We start from the raw sequence: 22,335 nt of genomic DNA, 5'->3' as shown, positions 1-22,335 counted from the left end.
GTGGCCTTGCCTATGGATGCTGAACAGAACTGCTGGTCACCCTCACAAGTTAAAGAAGGGAGCAAGAAGTTCAAGAAGGCTCCCCATCTCAGAGTGGGGCTAGGGCTGAACATCAGAGACCAGGCTGACTGTAGGAGCTGGGGACATTAGTGTGGCTCTCCTCAGCCTGCCTCTGTGCAGCGACTAACAGTAAAGGCCCTGTGTGCTCATCTCAGGAGAATAGACAGAGGAGCCCGTGATGGCCGCCCTGGAGGAGGGCACAGGAGAAAGCAGAGGAGGGTGGGTAGCTCGTGCAGTGGGAACGTAGCAGCATAATATTGAGACCGCCGCCCCCCAACACACACACAATTTGTTTTAGAAGGAATCATGACCAAGTAGTGCAAGGTTATTGGAGGGATGTCATTTTCGTGGCTCCAAATAAACTTTAGATTCTTAAGAACTTTGACCAGCAATGCTTTTATGGAGAATATACCCAACGTTCACATGCACATTCACTTAGAAAGTAAATGTGGATTCTTTGGTGACTCAGAAGATGTGCTCATTGAGTAATGCTGCATAATTTTAGCATATACATGTAGCATGATACCATGTAACTTCTTGGATCAAGTTGCTTTAGGTTGAGCTGGGTTTAAAATGATGTATCATCCCCGTGCTGGGGAGCAGGAGTAGCCGTCCAGTGGACACCTCAGTCAGAGTGCCAGTTCTGTCTGGCTCTTCCCAGGCTGATGTATTCGCTGGAGAGGCAAGGTGGGGAGAGCTGTCCTGGTGGCTGATGCAAGTCCGTGGTCCCACAGCTGGAGTGCCAGGATGAGAGTACATCCTGGGGTTGGCACTGAGCAAGAGTGGGCGCTAGGCCCCAGCCGGGGAATAGTGGCCAGATGGGCTCTCCAGAATCAAGAAGCAGGGCTGAGGGCCACTGGAGTGGGCCTGGGGAGGGTAGGGAGGAGAGGTCAGCTTGCTCTTGATGACAGACTCACAGTACTGTCTTCCCGTGGCCCTTGAGTTGTCCCTCAGGATAACTGTCCTAAGCGGGGAAGAACACACAGGGTGCTGTGAGGGCCGTGGAATCTCAGGAGTCAGTCTTGATGAGGCCTGGCAAGGGCCCCACAGAGGCTGGAGTGGGAGGCTGGGGGACCCTCTAGTGGTGGTCGTGCATCCTCAGCCCAGCTGTGCTCCCTGATCCTATTTCTCTCCTCCACTTCTCTTCCCACCGTGGTACTTTCTCACCCTCCCAGACTTCTCTCTAATTTTGGCTTGTTCACGACCCCTCAGAGCCCCTGCTCTATCTCATGACCTCTTGCTATACTTTCTTCCACATTTACATGTTCTTGATAATTTTCTCAATACACAATCCCAAGATTAGGACTTGGGAGCATTCTGTGCTCAGCCCCCTCCTGGGCCCGGGGTTGAGCTCTGGGTTGGTGGCCCTGTGCTCAGGTAGTCTCCCCTTTGTATAAAGAGCGCTGGCAGGGTAGTGAGGGTTCGTGGACCAACTGCCAGGGGTTGAGGGAGGAGTGGCTCTCACATTCTGCCAACCTCGACGAGGATGATCCCAGGTACCAGGTTAAAGAGTGCTGGGTGGGAGAAGCAAGGCTGGCAGGGAAGGTGCTTCATGTTTCTTTTGCATTTGCGTGTACCTTACGGTACTTGGTTTCTTGACTTATGTATGAACTAATTAAGTTTGGATGCTTAGAAGATAAATGACCACTGAATATAGAGGAGGTTGATGGTGCTGTTCCAGAGTCTCAAATATTTCTTGGCTACACTTTTACCTTCATCTGAGAAAAGAAGAGTGCTGCTTGGTTTGTTCTTACCTTGGCTCGTAGGGACCTAATACGTGCTATTCACTGAGCGATGGGCAACGGCACACCCATTGCCATTCACAAGGAAGTGGTGTTTGCAGTCCCCTGGCTTTTCCTGAAAACTGACTGGAGGTGTGTTGTTGCAGGCTGGGGGCTCTTCAGTGGCATCCGCTCCAGTGTCCGCCTTCTCTCGCACTTCTGTCACGCCCTCCAATCAGGACATCTGCAGGTAATGCTCTGCTTCACACGCTACGGTGGTTCATGTGCATCTCAGGAATGAGCGTTCATGTCTGCAGGTTCTTGATTCTCCATATGCCTCTGCTCTAAACAGTCAACCTGGTTTTACGTGCTGTTTGCTCACCAGGTACCACGCAAGTCTCATTTCTTCACTTTGATGTCTATTCTCTTTTAAAATTGTTTTTACTTTCTGTGCTTTTATTCCACTGTTTTCTGCGTGCAGTTCCAGTGCAGTGTTTTCTGAGTGTTGTCACCACAGTCCCGTGCAGTCTGCTGTTGTCTTGAAAGCTCCTCCCTGCCAGAGTTCTCTGACACAAGGGCTCACTGTGACAGTTGTCTGTCAAGACACAGTGCAGGCATCAAAGAGAAATTCCCATGGCTCAGAGTGGGTCCAGGCCTTGAAGCCTGCTAAGAATACCAAAGCCAGAAGAACACTAAAGTTCTCAAAATCCCTGAATGATGTGGGTGAGAAGGCCCAGGATGCTTTGGAAAGTTTTGACTATGCGGAGAGAACTTGCTCTGAAGGGAAACTGATACTCCCTCAAGACCCGTGTCTCAGTATTAACAGGTTCCACCAGAAAGAAAAAAGAACACTGAATCGCAAACCTCTTGGCAGTTCCAAACATTCTTGTGTTTCATCCCTTTCCGCCAATCGTTCAGCGGCCTCAGAGGCGGGAGCCGGCAAGGGGGGCATGCACGTCCTGCTTCTGGACGAGAAGGCAGATGGCGAGGCCGTGTCCAGAAGCCGGCGGCTGCTCCGGTACCTGTTCTCGCTGTCACACAGCTTGAGCACCAGCAGCCTGCACTGGTTCCACGAGCTGGAGAGCTGCGCTGCCGGCCCGCACCCCGCCAAGTCCTCCAGCGGGCCGGCCGGGAGCGCGGGCTTCTGCTCCGACGAAACGGGAGATGATGACGTCTTTGAGGACAGCACATCCGCAAAACCGAAGAGCAGGGTCCTGCGGGCGCCCATCTGCTCGGCGGAAAAGGACAGTGACCTGGATGGTCCTTCCCCTCTCTCTGAAAAGGGCCCCCCCATCTCTCCCGTGTCCACATCAGGGGATGCCTGCAGGTTGGTTTGCCAAGAACCACCATTCTGACCCTCTCTGCTCCCCACACCTCCATGGCCTCATCTTGCTTTAATATGTGAAGTTTCAGGAAAATGAATAGGCAGTTGTACACAATTACAGATCAGTAAGTAGTTTTCTCCAGAATAGATTATTGGTATCATTTGAAAAACCCATTTTTATGACATGGGTCCCAAGGTAGTTTCATAAATGATAAAAGAGGAAGAAGCTACACATATTAAAGGCCAAGCTGACTCTTCTCAACTAAAAATAAGTAGCTTTTGCATGAGGAAAGTGGAAGAAAGAAAATAGTATCTCCAGTCTTCCAGCTTGATGGTCTAGATGTTAAGCATTGGCTTCCCCTCTCGACCTCGTTTTTACCCATCGCTCCACCTGCAACACGATGTGCATGGGGAAGGGCTGCTCTTCAGCAGCTCCTTCCTTCCTTCCTTTTAACTTGGATGCAGCCACTTCTGCCCAGGTCCTAACTCCACTTTTATCTTCCCGGGTGCAGCATCCTTGTCAGGCCTCCAAAAGCTTTCAGAATTCATTTTTGCCACTACTCTTAGGCCTTCCCCATTCTAACTTTTCCCCAGTGGCCCCTCCTCAGGATCAGCTCTTACCATTTCTTTTAACAACTGGATCAGAAACCCATCTCACAGAAACAAACAGCCGAGAGCCTGGCCTGGGCCAGAGCCCAGTTCCTTTCAGGCCAGGTGTCCCTACCTGCTCTCCAGCTGCTGGAAAAGACCTTTCTGTTTCTCAAAATCTGTTAAGTTCCTTGAGGTTAGTAGCTACGTCCTGTTGCATGCACCCTTAGAAATAATGAATGATTTAAATTTCTCACTTATTGCTATGAGTGGTCCTGAAAAAAGAAATGAAATTGCAGCATCTTATAATAGTTTTTCAGGTCCAGGAGAAGCACTGTGGTTTCTCTGTTTACTCTCTGAGAGAGGACAGAAATATGTAGTTGTGGTGTGTGAAGGTGAGGTCAGTGATTATAGCTAGCAAGCAAAGTTCATCATCTTTTCAAGTCACTGGTATTTTTGAAAGGTAGAGTGCTGGTTTTGTTTTACACAGAAGTTTTACCTCTAATTATTTTAACATCACATAAGTTCTGGAAGATGTTTCCATGTTGCCTTAAATTCATCTTTTAGTGAAGTTCTTAAGTCTTACCCAAAATGACTGCTTTGTCATTTCTTACATCATTTTTTCCTCTCTGATGCCAAATGCCATCCAGACTTTCCATGTTGGTGCGGTAAGCTAGAAATTTTTAGTTTGTAGTAATTGTTTTCATTTGTGTTTGTATGTTTTCGTGCTTATAGTCATTTTGTGATGTTTGTTTCTGAACGTTTTCCTTGGGGGGACTGACCTTCCACTGGAGCGTCGTCTTCCCTGTTGTGTGGCCCTCCTTGTAATGACTGGCTTTCCTTCCGCCACAGGATCTGTCACTGTGAAGGGGATGACGAGAGCCCTCTGATCACACCCTGCCACTGCACAGGGAGCCTCCACTTTGTGCACCAGACCTGCCTGCAGCAGTGGATCAAGAGCTCCGACACACGCTGCTGTGAGCTGTGCAAGTACGAGTTCATCATGGAGACCAAGCTGAAGCCTCTGAGAAAAGTATGTGCGAGGCCACCCTCGGAAGTACTTTAGCTTCACTGAGATGAGCACCCAGAAGGGTCAGCACCTGGGACTGGGTGGAGCCACAGTTGGCTTGTGTTCACTCCTTTAAGAAGTGGGGGCTGGTGTGTACATGCATGTTTCTGGTACTGATTTCCAAGCCCCTCCTCTCAGTAAGAAGCTCCTTCTGTCCATTCAGTCATATGACGTTTTCTTTTTCCTTAAAACTAAGTCTGCCTGCTTGTCTGTATCAGTCATTTGGCCCTTGACCACAGAGTGTTTTGTGACATCTTAGTCAGCATTAAACTTTGTATGTATTAACTCTTCATGCTTTGCATCTAATTAGGTCCATATAGTGGAGATTAGTATCTCTCCCCAGCACAAAGAACAGCATAACATGGTAAATTTATTTCTATATACCTGTGACAAGTGTTTGCTAGATGGGAAGTGAGGGCAGATGGGAAAAGAAAGGAACCACAGGCATTACATGCCACACAGCTCTCTTCAGGTCCCATGTCCTTGCTTCCTCTGAAAGGAGCCTCATCCGGTGCTCCCCTCCTGTGTAAACACTGGCCGTTCAATGTGTCTGTGTGCCCAGAGTATGGAGAGGTTTTGTTTGGAAGAATAAAAGGTTTGTTCTTATCTCAAAACTCATAAATTGCAAGGGGAATTACATAATCAGGTAACAGCACCAACATGCCAATTCAATGCTAACTTCCATGGTGATCGCTCGTATCAGATATTCACAGAAGGAAGTATTCATTGTGGGTCGGAGCTCTGGGGAAGCAGAGTGGTGGTAGCATCATAGAATGTTTGGTGTTGAAACAGTTCTTGAAAGATCAGTAGGATTTAGAGGGGAAGTGAAAGGACTCTAGAGAGGTCAGATTGTCTCTGGAGAAAAGCATCCACCGCAAAGGTAGGGTGAGCATTTCAGGGGAGTGTGAAAGGCTTGAACTGAATGTGTCTTAGAAAATCAGGGGGACATTTTAGGAGGGAAGCCAGATGAAGATACTGTGTCACACCATAACAGAAACAAATCTGGATGTTAGGGAAGGCAGGCGCAAACTACTTAAAAAATGTTTTGTCCCATAAAAGCCTTTCTGTTTTTTGGGCACCTACTCTATGCTGATCGCTCAAGTGAGTCTTATGGCACTTTGACCAATATAGATAGTCCATGAAGGCTCTACTTTCAGCTTATCCTGCATAGAACCACCTGGAAAGGTTGTGAGTAGGACTGGCAGAGGATATGCAGTGTTTACACTTGTTCTTTTTCTCTACCTCTATGTGTTTTCTTCTGATTCGGAAACCAGTAAATGAAAAAGAAACTCTGGCTATTTGGAGTAAATTAATGAGCTCCTAGAGGAGATGGGACAGACTGCTTGTACCAGGAACTCTTAGCATCGATTTCACAGTGTTGCTGCCAATGTAGCAGAGGACCAAAGAGTGAGCGCCCTCCACCATCACCTTCACGACACAGTGTGACCCATCTGCTAGTGTGTTGTGGTGTCATCAACCCCCTTCTTCCCCTCACTCATGCCAGTCAGCAAGTCACGGAAACTTAAAGTGTGCCACCTGGGTCTTGGGCCAATGTGCTGTTTTCATCAGGACCAAAACCATAAAGTCTTGTATCAAAGCCACTGAATGCCTGCTTTGCCAGAATAAGCAGCCAGGGGATTGCTGGTGGTGGTTCATAGCTCATCTTGATCCCAGCTTCTCTTCATTGCCTAGAAAGTTGGATGTGGACAGAATACCAGTGCCTGGTACCTGGTTGATGCCACATGGTTTAAAGGGAGCGACTCTGGGTGTTTGGGGAAATTCATCTAGCTTGGGAAAGGGGGAGGGAGGAGGGAAGCCAGTCTTAACCATCAACAAAGCTCTCACCCCATCGTAGCGCTTTACGCCCATGAGCCTGAGTCTTACGCTCTGCGTGTTGTCTTTCCAGTGGGAGAAGCTGCAGATGACAGCCAGCGAGCGCAGGAAGATCATGTGCTCCGTGACGTTCCACATCATCGCCATCACCTGTGTGGTCTGGTCCTTGTACGTGCTCATCGACCGCACTGCTGAGGAGATCAAGCAGGGGCAGGCAACAGGTATGTGCTCAGAATGAAAGGTGCACCCAGGAGATCCTGGATGGCACAGTGGGTCTTAGGATTGGGATGTGATTCCAGGTTGATTTTCAAGTCAGACCTCAAATGTCTGGGCTTCTGGAAGGAGGCATCAATTATGAGGCACCACGCATCCTTTTTGGATGTTTCTTTTGCTGTGGTGGTAGTTTTGAAAACCCAGTCAGGAGAGATCAAATCATGGAGAGAGAGAATCTCCACGAATGCCCCCTGGAAGAGCAGGATAAAAGGCAGTGGATATGCTCTTCCACTCCTCCTCCAGCGAAGCAAGATTCGATGAGTTAAGAATCCATGGTTATGGGAAGTTCAGAAATTGTGTTTTATTTACTTCACATCTTAAATAAGGTCGGCTGATAGGCTAACCGGGTTTTTTCCCTTCCAGGAATCCTAGAGTGGCCCTTTTGGACTAAATTGGTGGTTGTGGCCATCGGCTTTACTGGTGGACTTCTTTTTATGTACGTTCAGTGCAAAGTGTATGTACAATTATGGAAGAGACTCAAGGCTTATAACAGAGTAATCTATGTCCAAAACTGTCCAGAAACAAGCAAAAAGAATATTTTTGAAAAATCTGCACTAACAGAGCCCAACTTTGAAAATAAAGATGGACGTGGAATCTGTCATTCCGACACAAACTCTTCTTGTTGCACAGAACCTGAAGACACTGGAGCAGAGATCGTTCACATCTGATGATGTGGAGGGTGTGTAGTTCTCCTGGACATCTGCGAACAGCTGAAGGAAATTGTTTACTGCCAGTTGTGTACATTTTCTTATGTCCTTTAATAGCATAGACTGGGCAGGTGACTATTTTTAATGGCTTCTCTTTTTCTAAACCCTCCTTAGTGACTCTCCTGGAAAACCCTCACGTCAGCTGTGCACGGCTGGGTTCTGCTTCCGCCAGCGTGTCTACAGGAAGGGAAGTTGGAAGAGCCCGTAACACCGTGATGGGGCGCTGGCTGGGTTCTGGCCTGTAGTCTTGAGCAGAATGAGAGAATAAGATGCCAAACCTGAGGTTAGAGCAGGAGCTGGTAGCGCCTGGGCCCTGATGCGCCTCTTCCAGTTGGCAGGTCCCCTCACCGACCCTCTGGAGTGGAGTGTTGGGAACATCTAGCCATGAGGAGAGGCTTCCCCCTCACCAAGCAGAGCGCGGGGAGGCCGCCACTGACAGTTCCTGAGCAGACGGGCCGTGGTGCTCTGTGCGTGGTGGTGAGTGATTCACTAAGCAAAGCAAAGCACTTTACAAAAAGAGAATCTGTATTTTGTAATATGTGTGTCCCATGGGATTGACATTTAAAAGGACGTCTCATTTAGAAACCTTCCCTTCATGACCCTGATTATCTCTTTCACATTATAATAGATCTAAAGCCCTTTTTGCCTTATATATGCTAAGAAATGTGACATCTACTCTGTGTCCATAAAAGGGACTTGTGACTCTAAAGCAGGACAAACAGGTCTGAGGCTTTTTCGTAACACCTTATGGGAATTAATGGATGCTAAATGGCAATTCGAGCGTAATTCCTGTGGTTTTGAGCCTGTTTTATGACAAGTCTTCATGTCATAGGGCTGCCCTGAATGTTTCTTTTTTTTCGGTCAGCCTGGAAGAAGGGTTCATGAGATCTAAATGAAAAGAAGTGAGTAATTAGAACAAAACTGAATATTTAAAAACTATTCCTTTAAAGACAAACCTCTCCAGTTTGTGCTGGCTTCACACTGATGGAGTAGGCATTGCATCGCCCTGGTCTGGGGCGTGCACACTGCAGGTGCTCCTGGGTGCCTGCCACTCAGCCAGCCCCTGCTCCCGGCACATTCTGTGGATCACTGCCCAGGGCAGAGAGGCAGACGGGCTGGCTCTGGGGTGAGGGCCAGGAGTGAGCAGCAAACTGCCCTGGTCCACTGTGTCCCTGATCCCAGCCACTCCCCTGCCCATTTGTCGCCTTAACTGGACTGAACAGAGAGGATCCTTTAGGGGCCCCTGGCCCTGCTATCAGTCCATTCTGTCATCAGGGATTATCTCCTGTACCATTTTTCATAAAACAAAACCAAAATTACTACCATCAGATGGCCTTTGTCCTTTTAAAAAGGTCTGCTTAAAATTCTGTTTCTAAAGACCAGTTTCATCATGCCAGGCAAATAAGAGTCAACTCCAGGAAAATAGGCCAGGGGGTTCTGCGGTGTAAGTTAGGTATGCCCGGATACTTACTCTCCAGGAAGCTCTGCAGATGAGCATCTGGGGTGAGATGCCTGGGGGTCCTGCCCGCCATCCTCCGAGCCTTAGTTGCTTCATCCAGCTGTTAAGAGGAGGAAGCAAACAGAAGATGATTGCTTTCCATTTCAGAGTAGAAGCCCCATGGTTTGTTTTGAAAGCCAGGAGGAGGCTGAAGGATCTTTAAGCTCTGGAGGAGGGCTTTGCCCTGCCATGGCATCTCTGGTCTGGCAGCTGCTGTCCAGTTGTAGCCCATCCCTGGAAATAAGTCAGCCGGCCCTCTCTGTCTCCCAGGGCACATCCAGCCCGTGCCTGTGCTCACTGTGCCCCAAAGTGCAATTACCTACACCCCTTCTCAGCCTGGGGACACCAAGCAGCTACAGACTGTCCACTCAGGAGAATCCCAGGTCAGCCCTGCCTGTGCCCCTTAGGAACTGCCTGGGCAAGGCCCCTTGACCCTCTAACGGCGGATGAGTGGTCAGGGGAAGACTGGGATAGATTTTTAAGTGGGAATCTTTCCCTTTCCCCCCGGTGGAACCCCTTATGCTGGACTTGAAAAGCACTGAGACTTTCTATAGAGAGGAGAGTGTGCTTAGGTGGCGCAGCCCCAGGGCAGCCCACCCAGTGTGCCTGGCACCCTCTATGGCGGAGGTGCCTTTATAACCATGACTGTTGTGTTGCTCCCATGCCCAACCAGACTCTCGCGGGAAGCCCTGTCACTTCTTCTTAGGAAGGGCCTAAACACCATCTCGTCACCTCCAGCCAAGCTCCTAAAAGCCTCTGCCTGTGGACAGTCAGCCCCCATGTCCTTCTTTTCTCTCCTGAGGTGGCACACAGCTACCCGGTTGCCTTTCTCTTTCCTCGCAGGTTCTGTTGAGCACCTCTGCCCCCTACTGAGTCCCAGGGCTAATCTCTTCCCCGAAGGGACTAACGGTGAGTGTGAAGCCCTGCCAAGGTTGGGCTGTGCTGCCACCTAGTGGGAGCTGTGGATCTGCCAGGCATTCCTTTAGTCTGTGTCAGGGGGCTTAATTATTCCCCATTTCCTCATCATTTTGCACCTGGCTTTAGTGAGAAGATGACACTTGGCTGAACTATATAGAAACATGGAATGAGCTTGCAGGTCTCAGGGCCAGGGGGGCTGATATTTGTAGGCCAGGCAAGGGGGAGAGGGAAGCAGCCTCAGGGGTGTCGCCAGCCAGCCATCTCTGATTTGGCCTCTGTTTCCCCTCAAATTATAGTTCAACTGAAGGGCTTTTGTGCTTGGGTTTATTTTAAGATTTTCCTGAAAATCGTGAAAGACCTCTTCCTACCACAGGCCCCTAATGTCACTTCCTTTTTTGCTTCCATCCACTCTTTTCAATCTTATGGGTCCAGTTTCAAAACCTGCGGGTGTGCCCTACCTGGCTACAGACATACAGACCCCAGGCAGTTGGGCCCGTTCAGGAGCCTCAGCTAAGGCCTGCACGGGTTCGAGCTGCCTGTGCTGCCTGGTGGTCGGCTGCAGAGCTGGAGGAGGACTGGGCACGGCAGGGTGTAAAGATCCACGACAGTGTGGATTTGGCCTAATGCAAATACGCATTTGAGATACTTCCCCTCTTGGATCTGATTTGAAATATGCAGCTTCCATCTCTAGTCCAAGGAAAGACTGAAACATAGGGAAGTAAAAGCATTTGTCTTTGTTTTGGAAGTAATTGTGCAACTCATCACCTATTTAGATGCAGTGTTTGTAGGAGGTTGATTGTTAATAAAGACCAAATTTACACTGGCATGTGTGGTGTAGTTTCTAAAAGGCACTTCACATTTGAACTTTTTCTTAACTTAGAGAATTTCGAGTTATCTAAATGTCTAGTTTTGTATCCCTTTGTGTATGTTCACTGTTCTTCAGTATTACTGCTTGAATAATTCTCTGTATTGGGGGGGGGGGGTGGTGGTTGTACTATACACGGGAGTATCTAATTGCAGCAATAAAGCTTTTCTTTAAAAAGGAGTTTTGCCATGAAAGTGTTTTCCTGCAAGGAGGCTGGGAACATTGGCAAGCACTCCAGTGGTCTGGTCCCCTTTCCGGGTTCTTCTGGCTTGCACATCAGGAAAGTAAATCAGGCAGACTCGCGTGCAGATTTGGTCTGTCCCTGTAAGGGAGGAGGGATCCCTCAGTAACTGGCAGTGGGAAGGAGTGGGTTCTGGAGGATGTGTGGGCGTGGGAGTGAAAGCTGAAGTCATTCTCACAGGTGTGCTTGTCTCAGACATCCAGGCTCAAACAACTTGGACTCACCACACTCAAGTTCTCTCAACTTGAGAGAAGCCAGACTCAAGTTCAGGGCGTGTATGGCAGCACGACCATTGGAACGCTACATTGCTTAACTATCCTTATCTGCTGAAACATATACTGAAGCACAGCCCAGCTGAATGAGGGAACAGGGCAGGGCCGACAGGGCTGCTGGTGATAGCTTAGCCTGACTGCATCTCCTGGCTCCTGGCGGGGCTTCCCTGAGTAATGACGGTGCTGTCGATCCTCCAGTCTCGGGACTGCAAACCACTCCCGGGTCTGGGAGTGCCGAGGGCGGGCACCTGGCTTCACCTTTGTACACCAGGTGAAAGGAGGGAGGCCAAGGTCGCCCCAGCATACTGTCTTTGGTGAGCTGGGAGAGTCCGTCCACGAGCGCAGGGAGACTGGGGAGCTAATAAGCAGGAGGGTGCTTTGTCACGTGTCCTTGCCTGACTTCGGAGAAGAGGTCCCCAGAACTGAGTGGAGCTGTTGAGGCTCCTAGAGGAAGAGGTGGCCGCAGAGCAGCTGAATCTGCTCAGGTGTGGGCTTGTGGGAGGGACGGGGGCCAGCGTGTGCCCCAGCCCTCCCCCCAGAGCTCACTTGAGCTCAAGCGTCAGTTGGAGGGAGTGGTGAGGAGCATGGAGCTGAAAGAGGAACCTTTTGTAAGAATGTGAGGTGGGGACTGCCCCGTGAGGAGCCTCTAGCTTTGGGGACCCGATGAATTTGCGTTTGGCTGAAGGGACGCCCAATAAGGTCTTGTTGCCGGCAGGCTTGACACAGTGCCACCCCCAGGCCTCTCTGCCCTTTGACACCAGCCACAAAATGATGGGTTGGGGCCGCTGATGGCACACCGCTAGGGGCAGTTTGAATCCTCTAGGTCGGGGGGTGGCCCACCACTGCTCGCAGACCAGCCTCCTGTTTCGTAAATGCACTTGTCGATGTACAGCCTTGCCCCTTCATTGACGCTGTATTCAGCTTATTTCCTGCTACAATGGCAGATCGTATGGCCTGCAAAGCCTACAATATTTACATGCCCCTTTACAGAAAAAGTTTGCCAACCCTTGGCCCATGTGATCAGCGCCCCCTAGAGTTGTTGCTGCACAGCCCATGTGGTGTGAGAGGCGTAGATGACCCTCTCTAGGGCCTGTCTTTTCTCCCAGCCTCAAAAGTGCAACAGTGACCAAGAGTCCTGCTGCACGTCTGTGTTGCCGGGTCAGGAAAGAGCTGAGAAGGGTAATTCAGGGGGGAAAGAGGGAGAGGGATGAGCCGGCTGTCCTGAGCCGAGAGTTCCTCTGGGCTGGCAGGCCCAGCCGCTCGGCCGTCAGAGGAGCCACGTTGGCCCTGCCTCGCCAGGCTGCCTCCCTCGGAGCTGAAGTGAGGGGAGCGGAGTCCAGGCTCTGCGGGCACGATCTCAGCGTCCCCTCCGCATTAGGTGGGCGTCTGCAGGTCCAGGGAGCCAAGCTGGGCTCCACTTTGGTCCCCTTGTCCAGCTTCCACCCTTTCACTGGAGACACACAGCACCAGGCACTCAGCAGAGGGGAGCTGGCCCGGCTGTGCTTCCCGGCACCGCCGTGGCACAGTCTGCAGGGGGACCAGGGGGGATGGGAAAAGGGAACGCAGGTTGTTGCGAGAAAGAGTAGTCTGTTATCCTTATTCTCCTGCTTTTCTGTTGTTAAAATGCTCTGTTATGAAGCAGTGATGAGAGTAGCTGGTAGCACTTGGCGGGGGTGCTTTTTGTGGATTGGTTGGTTCATACCAACAAAAACTTGGTAACACAAATGTCCCTCCGGATGTTTCTTGCAGAACTTTTCTGTCCCATGAAATCCAGTCAGCTGGGAACCCTGGTCCTGCAGCTCTTTCCTCAGCCATAGGAGGTGTGTGGTTCCCTGAGGATTGTATAAGTGCCCGTGTCACACTCCTGGGGGGACGCCCATAGCTTTTATCCGATTTTCAAAGTGGTCTGTGCTTCCTCTCCACAGGAACGTCCCTCACCCAACACTAAGAACAGGTGCTCCAGTCTGACCCCCATGTATAGTGGGGAAACTGAGGCCCAGGGAGGGCATTGCTCTGAGTCACGGAGACCTCTCTGACTCAGGGCTCTCCTCCCACCCCACCCTCCAGATCTCAGCCAGTTTCTGGGGTGTCTGGGAAGAAATGCAGCCAATTTCCAATTCCCCCACCCCATCTGATTCCACCCTGTGGAGGCCCAGGCCCAAGAGACAGAGTTGGGCTCTCTGGGCTCATCCCACCGTTTATGGTGGAGGAAGCGAGGGAGGACGTGGAGCTCCTGGGAGCAGGGCTGCCCGCTGGGTTGAATTAGCAGCTACCTGACCGGCTTCTGTCTGTTGGAGTCCTGCCCCCCAGAGGCCTGCTGGCAAAGGCGTCACTGCTTCAGAAGCACTTGTAAATTCTTAAAATGTTGGAGATGAAAGGTACTCTGGTGCGAGATCACCCAGAGGCATCACAGCAGACCACTAGCTTGGCCTGGAAGGCCCAGCTCCCCTCCAGCTGGCGGCCTCTCTCAAGGGTTCCTGATCTTTGCTGAGCTTCAGTTTCCTCATCTGTGGACTGGGGCTGACACTCCCCGCCAAGCCCCTTCAAGGGGAGCTTTAGAGGTCAAGGCAGTGCTGATGAGTCCCCACATTTCTCTTTTTAAAGGGTCCACCCAGGAATGTAAATTGGTGCAGCCACTATGGAAAACAGTGTGGAATTTCCTCAAAAAACTAAAAACAGAGTTGCCATATGATCCAGCAATCCCACTCCTGGGCATATACCCAGACAAAACTCTAATGTGGGGCTTCCCTGGTGGTGCAGTGGATAAGAATCCGCCTGCCAATGCAGGGGACACAGGTTTGAGCCCTGGTCCAGGAAGATCCCACATGCCGCAGAGCAACTAAGCCCGTGTGCCACAACTACTGAGCCTGCGCTCTAGAGCCCGCGAGCCACAACTGCTGAAGCCCGCGTGCCTAGAGCCCGTGCTCTGCAACAAGAGAAGCCACCGCAATGAGACGCCTGCGAACTGCAATGAAGAATAGCCCCCGCTCGCCGCAACTAGAGAAAGCCCGTGCGCAGCAACAAAGACCCAATGCAGCCAAAAATAAATTTTAAAAAAACAACAAAAAAAACCTCTAATGTGAAAAGATACATACATGCATCCCTATGTTCACAGCATAGATGTGTGTGTGTATATGTGTATATATATGTACATACATACATATATATATATAATGCAATATTACTCAGCCATAAAAAATAATGAAATCTTGCCATTTGCAGCAACATGGATAGACTTAGAGATTATCACACTGAGCGAAGTAAGTCAGAAAGAGAAAGACAAATACCATATGATATCACTTATATGTGGAATCTAAAAAATGACACGAACTTATCTATGAAACAGAAACAGACTCAGAGACGTAGAGAATGGACTTGTGGTTGCCAAGGGTGGGGGGCAGGGGAGGGATGGATTGTGAGTTTGGGATTAGCAGATGCCAACCATTATATATGGAATGGATAAACAGCAAGGTCCTACTGTATAGGGAGCTATACTCAATATCCTGTAATAAACCATAATGGAAAAGAATATGAAAAAGAATTTATATATATATGTATGTATAATGGAATCATTTTGCTGTACAACAGACATTCACAGAACATTGTAAATCAACTCTACTTCAATAAACTGAAAAAAAAAAAGTCCACCCAATGCTCCTTCCCCCAGGCTGTACCAGTGCACATGGAGGTAAGAGGGTACTTCAGGCCCAGGGACCCTAAGGACACGCTCACTGCTCCTCACTACTTGGGGTGTCAGGCTGGTGGGGGGAGGATGACCCCTGGGCTAAAATAGAGCCGACCAGATGGCCAGGGGTGGCTGGCCTAGCACATCAGGTATACACTTTCCTGAAACCCTGTGGATCCCACTGACCCAATTCTGAAGCCAAGGGCTGGGGGCTGGGGCTGGGTATGTGTGTAGGAGGAGACAGTGGATTGTCATCCCCAAGCTCAGGGCTGGCTCTGCTTCTTGGGCCTGAGGAAAGAAAATGCATTTTTTAAAAAGTCATGTTGCTTCCTCTGCCATAGGAGAAAACAGCCCCCAGCTCTCAAGACGATGCCTAGAGTCTGTAGGTTAGGTGCCTAGCCGGGAGGAGAATACGGGAGCAGCAGGGTGGTGACTTATGCCAGCCCTAGGCCACCATTAGGGCACAGAAATAAATACAGCGGGTTCCCTATCCTCCAGGGGCTCTAGTTCCAAGGGCGAGACCACATGGGAGGATAGAAGAGGTTTGAACAAAGCCCTGGGGGAGAGACGAGCTCTGTCTGGGCAACTAGGGTGTCTCCCCAGAGGGGATGAGATCTGGGATGTGTTCTGAAGGAAGAGTAGGAGTTTCTGGGCAAAGAAGAGAGAAAAGCACCTTTTCTCCAGACTGAGGGTTGGGGGGAGGCTTTTGCCTAGATGGGATCACAGTGATTACGGCTTTTTTGGGTGGGGGAGGGGATTGAGCTCTTTGGGGTGATTGGAAAGTAGCATGTAGAAGGAGACCTGTTTTAAATGAACTCCTTTATTTTTATGAAAACCAATTCTTAATGCATTCAACAAGAATTTATTTGGGCACCTACTGTATACAAGAAATTGAACTAAGCATAAACAGAACAGAAAATAGTCATCCCGTGTCCAGAACAAGAGCAAACATTCATCAGTTATGCTGCTCTGTGGGGCTTTCCTGCTGCAGAAGCGCTGAGCTGGGTGGTGGGCAGGAAGCTACACAGTCCTGCTCTGTATAGGAAAGGTCCCTGCAGTGTTTACACACTTTGATCAAAGTATGGGATTCACTAGAGACTGAGGAACAAACAGGAAAATGCACCGAAGCTTAGCTATGTCATGGTCTAACCTGGGGAGCCTTTGGTTTGAAGCCAGGAGCCTGGGGCCTGCGGACAAATTCCCAGGAATCCAAAGGCCCGCCCTGCAGCCGCCCTGGGAGCCTGCCCTCCTGGGCAGGCTGGAGTCTGGGTGCCGAACCCAGCCTTGAGCAGCTGGCCGTCCCAGAGTGACACGGGCTCAGGCAGCCACTCAGATGGCCACGCTGTTGGGAATCCGGTCTGGGGACAAGTAGTAATACGGCAGCTTCTTGTTTTTATTGCGCTCGGCGATCACGCTGACAATGGTGTCAAGGTTCTTACGGAATCGGGCCATGGCCTCCTTTACAGGTGTCTCGATAAAATGCTCCTCCGGGTACATGCCCAGGAACAGCTGAGGACCCAGACACGACAGAGACATGTTAATCTGCGATGAGGCGATGTAAACTGACAGGCCTTGTCCCACCCCCAGAGACCAAGCTTTGGGAGGCAAGGCGTGTGCTCAGCCCCCCATCTCCACCTCCTGCCACCTGCTGAGAGCGCCCTGAGAATGCTCCTGGGCTGGGACCTTACAGGTCAGTGCCCTGCCGCAGGGTGGCTACAAGGACGTGTAAAGGTGCAGGCGGACGTGGAGGCGGGGGTTAGTCCTGGCTGTGGTGGGCATGTGGCCTGGTCCCAAGCAGCACCCCCACCTTCCCGCCTGAACTCGGGACAGCAGGGCCACAGGGGCCAGCGCAGGCCTTCTCTCCAGCCCAGGACGGCCACAGCCAGGCTCTGTTGGGGGTGGTATGCCCATTTGCACACCCACACAGATGTCTGCAAATTAAAACTAGGCGTATCTTTTAGAAACAAACTATGGGATTGTTAAAATTAGAAAGTTTCATACCCAGGGCTGGTAAAGGTGGGAGAAATGTCCCGTGCTATTGATGGGGTTTTAGATTTAGTTTGTGGAGGGCAATTCAGTCTTAACATTCTTTGACCAAGAAACTCCTCTACAAGGAACGTACTGGTTCTACGGACACACGTGCCAAGACCCATACATGCAGATGTTGGCGAGGGACCACGACATTAGCAAAGGTCCCAAAGCAACTCAGATGCCAACGAATACCTGCGGGTCTGGGGCTGGTTCAACTGGGCCGTCATTCTGAGCAGCCATGAGCCGATACCGTGGGGCTGTGTCTACCGAGAGCCGGCTTTGGGATTAGCTTCAGTAAGTTGTACATGCGTGGGAATGTCTCAGAAGATACCCAGGAAACTCTCAGCCCCACCGCTGGGGTGCCGGGGAGAAACCCACATGATAGAGCTTTGTCAGTGGTGGGGGTGGGGGGTGCCCTTGTGGGGAGTGTCCCAGTGTCCCCCTGCTCTCCTGCCCCGCCCACCCTGAGCTCCAGCCAGGCTTGGGCCTCAGGGCTTCGTGGGCCCCTCCAGCCTTGCAAGTCAGGATTCCTGGCCAGCAGGGGTCCAGCCTGAGCCCTAAATCACAAAACCCTGGGGTTGAGGAGTGGGTTAAACCTTCTGACTCCCGGAAGGGACGAGAAGGCCTCCGGTCTCACCTCATTGTCCTGGAACTGGCTCAGCGCCCACACTGCGCCCAGATGCCAGCAGGAGCGGCCACGGTCAGGCAGCATGTCCACGATCTGCTCGATGGTGACCACACCCTTGACCGTCGGCGGCGGGGCTCGCATGGTGGGGGGGGCATTGGGGATCCAGGAGCACCAGTCGTACTGCAGGGATGGCCACCGACTCGCGTGGGCACCTCTGCGGCGCCGCCTCCACCCACCTTCGTCTCCTGCACCGCCTCCCGAGCCCCCTCCTCCCGCTCCAGCAAGGCCAGGGCAGGCCCCTCCCTCGGGCTGGCGTCCAGTGCTTAGCATGGAACCAAACCGCACCAGGAACACCGGATTCCTGGCCCTGGGGCTGCCCGGGGCTTCGTCCACCCCCGTCTGTCTGGAAGACGAGGAAGTGGGGCGGTCCACCCAGTGGCCCTCAGAAGCAGTCAAGGTGGTCTTGGCCACCTCCCGCCCAGACGGCTCACCCTGCCCTTGCCCACCTGGCCGAAGTTCACTGCCGCGTGCTGGGCTGAGGCCGTGAAGATCACCACAGTCAGGTACTCGGACAGCTTCTCCTTGGTCTTGATGGACTTGGGGAAGCCTAAGGCAGAGCCACGGGCTGGCTGAGACCCCATCCCTGGGGAGGGACCCCCGACTGGCAGACACACGCCTCCACCCATACTGCTTCCTGGGTTCCCACACACCAGTGCTGGAGGGCCCGGGCGTGGGCAAGACTCACTGGGAGGGGACAGCCGCTTGGCCCAGTGTTCCTGTTGTTTCTGACCTGGGCTCTCAGGAGACACAGAAAGGCCCTGAGATGTCCCCCTGAGGCATACTGGTGGATAGGGGTCCCCTAGGGGCTCTGGCCCCAGTGCCAGGTGCTAAGGTGGAGGCCACAGGCCAGCATTGCCCAAAGAAAGTCGGGGAAGAGCAGAAGAGAGGGCTGGGGGCGGCGCGGGGGCGTGTCCCTACCTGAGGCCTTCTTGCCCCGCATGCCGTACACGTAAACGTCGCTCACGAAGTCCTGCAGCTCCTGGTCCTCCTCCACCACCTGGTCGCTCCCGTAGTAGATGTCCACCACCTCGGCTGTGAACCTGGCCCGGGAGGAGAGCCCCAGCTGGGAGTGGGTGATCCGCCAGGGTCTGCAGAGCTGTATCCCTGGGCCCCCAGGCAGAGCCCCCATCGGTGACGCTGTCACTCTTTAATGTCCAGACTCACGTCACATGCTCCTCCACCCCCGCCCCGCCCCGGCATACCCTCGTGCCCCCATCCCTGCCCTGACGATGGAGCCAGGCCCTGGCCCACTTTGCCAGCTGCCCAGCCCCCTGGCTGGCTCCCTCAGCGCCCACGCCCACTCCTCCTGTAGGCCCTCCGCTCCTGCTGCCCAGAGCAGGCCCCACAGCCACAGCACTCACGCCCTGATGGCCTCCCACACCAGGAGCCCGTCGTCCCGGTAGAAGTAGTAGGGAATGTCTTCCGTGTTGTCCATGCCCCGGGCCTTGATGGCCTCAGGGAAGCACAGGGAGCTGTAGGTCAGGTCCTGCATGGACTTCTGCACCAACTGCACGTGCCCACCGCCCCCTGTGGCGTTGGCCTTGAGCAGGAGGGGAGAGAACGCCGTGAGCCGAGGCTGGGTCCCCCTCTCCAGCCTTCCAGCCCCAAAGCTCAGCATGAGAAACCGTGAAAGGGCAGGGGGATGACCAGGCCTGCTGAGGGCTGACCTAGGTCCCATGAGGTGGGTGGGAGGGACGTCTGACTCGGAGAATGCCAAGGGCAGCCCAGTGAGAGGTTACGGGGAGGAGCCTCTGCCTGATCAAGATGTGAGGGGCTGAAGTGCAGAGACTGGGGGCAGCTACAGGAGGGGGGCGGTGAGCTCCCATCCCGAGCAGGGCAACGGGGATAGCTGGCAGGGTGGAGCCCGGGCTGGAGCAGCCCTCGGGCCAGGCCTGCCCTCGTTCTGAGCACGGGCTGCTCAGAGCCCGAGCACTGCTCTCAGGGGCCTGATCTTTGGGCACAAGAGGGGGGCAGATACCAGCCCCCAGGACCCTCACAACTCTGTTGAGAGCATCCTGTGCGCCAAGGTGAGGGCTGGATAGACGCCCCGGCTGCTGAGATGCAGGCACACACACACGGTGGCTGAGTGCTCAGGGCACAGAATCTTCAAAGGAGGGCTTGGGTGCTGGGGGCCAGACACTGGTCCACTGTAGGCGTTTGACCCAAGCAGGACCAATAGCGTTGCTCCCCCGTACTTTCTATTTGGATGGAAGATGATGTCACTGTGTGGGAACATGAGCTTGGAGCTCACGGTGATGAGGTCCTGTTCCCTCTCCCACAGGGGGAGGGCTGTCTGCGGACCCCGTCTGAGAGAGTGAGGCCCACACAGTTTAAAGAGTGGAAGAGTTCCAGCCAGTGGCTTGTACCCTGGGGACATTATTCGAGTCCCTGGTCCCTGCGTATGAGGCATGCTGGTGGGCAGGGGTTGCTTGGGGCTCTGGGCCCAGCACCTGGTGCTGAGGTGGAGGCCACAGGCCAGTGTTGCCCAGCAAAACACGAAGCTAGGAGCTGTGGCTCCCGAACCCGAATATGTCCAGGTGTGTGAGATGATACAGTTCCTTTACAGCTGCAGCTGGTCTGAGATGGGTTTTGTCATTTTCCACCCAAATGGTGATTCATCCCTAGTGATTGTCTGGCCCGCTCACTAATGGGAGATGAGAAAGGAGGAAAGTTGGAGGTAGGGCTGCTGGGAGGGTCCAGGCTCGGTAAGCCTCCTGGGGAGTCAAAACAGGGGTGGGGTGCTGCCTGAGAGGATGTGATGGGCGGGGGGGGACCTGAGCCCCCGCTGACGGGGCAAGTAGGCTGGGAGCGCCGACGGCCTGCAAGGGCAGAGTGTGGGAGGCTGTGCTCAGGATGATGGGCGGCAGAGTGGGAGGGGAGATGCAGGTCCCCAGTGTGTAAGAGGTGGGGAGCAGGTGCCGGGAGGCAGGAGGATGGAGAGGGGAGGGAGGAGGTGACGGGGAGACCGCGGTGAGGAGGAAGAGCGGGTGGTGCTTGGAAGTGGCTGGGTGGGAGGGGTGGACGTGGGCCAGGGAACCCGGGAGGCTTCACTCGGAGCGCCTCCAGCCTCCCACCCTCCCCAGGCCTCCACCCCGGTGCCTAGGGGGCTGGTCTCCCGAGAGGAAATCTGGACCTCAGGTTGGAGTGGAGGCCGCCGAGGCTCTGAGAAGTAGGTGCCTGCCAGGCCGGGCTCTTCCGGGCACCGAGGCAGGCGGGAGGCACCCACCTTGTCAAAGAGGCCGTACTCGCAGATGAGCTGCTCCCGGGCCTTGGTGTTGATGGCGATGGTGAACCGCACGTGTGCCACCAGGAGCTGGGTGGAGGGGCAGGAGGAGACCTCAGAGAAGGCTGGTTGGGGGCTCCTGACCAGGTCTGTGCCTCCTCGGGGGTCCTCAGGGACCCTCAGCTCCCCCACCCTGGTCCACCGTGGAGGGGCGATGCTACAGACCTCAGGGAGGGAGTGAAGCTGACATGCTGACCTTCACTGCGGAGCAGCTGCCAGCGGCCTGGGGGATGGGTGCCGCTCTAATGCGCTAATGCATAATGGTCGTGATAAAAACGATAACAGTCAACGCTTACACAGAGCAAAGCTGTGTGCTAGGCACTGTTTGAAGCTCTTCGAATCTGTCAACTATTTTAACCCTGACAGTAATCCTAGGAGGCAGGCATACTATCTGAACTGTTCTACAGATTGGGAAACGGAGGCACATAGAGGTAACCTGAGTCTGCAGTCACCCCAGCAGTCAGTGCCGGTAGGATATGGGAACAGAGAAGGGCAGTGACAGTGGGGGCTGCCACCTGGGATCAGACAGGGTCACACTGAACTCATATGCCTCTTCAAAATCTGCCCGCCCCACCCAAGGCGAGCCCAAGCTGGAGTCAGGCCCCGGCCCTGTGTCCTCAGGAACCAGCAGGCTCAGAGCTGCTTCCTCCCTTGGGGGTACTTACCCACCTCCCCAGCATCTCTCCAGGGGTCTCTTATGGCCACTCCCAGCCACAGTCCTGGGGGATGTCAGTACCCCTCCTCCCTCCCTTCTGTCCCCCACCCCCCATATCTGCATACCCTCTCCCACCAGGTAAGGCAGCAGCTTGCTGTACCTTGAAAATGGGGTGCACAGCAGGCAGCTGGCGGTACATTGCGATGCCAAAAACCTCAGACACTAGATGTGTGCGCAGAAGGTGGGTGATGGTCTGGTGGATGTGGAAGTCACTGGAACGCACCCAGATTTTGGCCAGAAGCCAGTCATACTTTGCATCCGAAGGGAGAAAAATGGGGTTCTCATCTCCTGGGACCTGGTTGAGCTGATACATTGGAGAAAGAGAACGCACTGCAGTATTTCGCTCCAGACTGTAGCTACAGAAGAGCCTGGCCTCTCAGGAAATTCCAGGAGAATCCAAATTTCTTAAACAGTGACTTTTGAATCATGAGAGGATTGTGGAGGAGAGCAGAGGCCTAGAGTTCGTATTTCCCATCCCAGCTGCATCACTTACTACCTGTGGGACCCTGGGCAATTCAGCCTTTCTGAGCTCTGGCTTCACCATCAGTAACAAGGGCACAGTGT

The 22,335-nt window shown here is 52.9% G+C and overlaps 2 protein-coding genes across 9 annotated transcripts in view; one reads left to right on the top strand and one right to left on the bottom strand.

Moving 5' to 3' along the window:
• MARCHF8 (membrane associated ring-CH-type finger 8) overlaps positions 1-10,960 on the top strand; it is a 111,105-nt gene extending 100,145 nt beyond the window's left edge. For 3 of the 5 annotated variants that reach the window (XM_059899771.1, XM_059899773.1, XM_059899774.1), the window contains 5 exons: positions 1,949-2,031; positions 2,263-3,108; positions 4,546-4,726; positions 6,669-6,816; positions 7,232-10,960. In XM_059899771.1, the coding sequence (XP_059755754.1) occupies positions 1,949-2,031; positions 2,263-3,108; positions 4,546-4,726; positions 6,669-6,816; positions 7,232-7,536 (1,563 nt within the window). In that variant the 3' untranslated portion in view covers positions 7,537-10,960. The remainder of the gene's footprint in view (positions 1-1,948; positions 2,032-2,262; positions 3,109-4,545; positions 4,727-6,668; positions 6,817-7,231) is intronic. The other 2 variants (XR_009497945.1, XM_059899775.1) reach the window with 2 other exon arrangements.
• Positions 10,961-16,383: 5,423 nt separating this feature from the next.
• Positions 16,384-22,335, bottom strand: part of ALOX5 (arachidonate 5-lipoxygenase) — a 56,506-nt gene continuing 50,554 nt past the window's right edge. The window contains exons 8-14 of one of the 4 annotated variants that reach the window (XM_059899681.1): positions 21,872-22,075; positions 21,000-21,086; positions 19,135-19,313; positions 18,692-18,813; positions 18,220-18,320; positions 17,723-17,893; positions 16,384-16,563 (exon numbers count right to left, since the gene is read on the bottom strand). In XM_059899681.1, the coding sequence (XP_059755664.1) occupies positions 16,384-16,563; positions 17,723-17,893; positions 18,220-18,320; positions 18,692-18,813; positions 19,135-19,313; positions 21,000-21,086; positions 21,872-22,075 (1,044 nt within the window). The remainder of the gene's footprint in view (positions 16,564-17,722; positions 17,894-18,219; positions 18,321-18,691; positions 18,814-19,134; positions 19,314-20,999; positions 21,087-21,871; positions 22,076-22,335) is intronic. The other 3 variants (XM_059899682.1, XM_059899683.1, XM_059899684.1) reach the window with 3 other exon arrangements.

The sequence above is a fragment of the Balaenoptera ricei genome, chromosome 16, assembly GCF_028023285.1.
Source record: "Balaenoptera ricei isolate mBalRic1 chromosome 16, mBalRic1.hap2, whole genome shotgun sequence".
NCBI lineage: Eukaryota > Metazoa > Chordata > Mammalia > Artiodactyla > Balaenopteridae > Balaenoptera > Balaenoptera ricei.
This window is presented reverse-complemented; position numbering and strand designations above follow the sequence as displayed.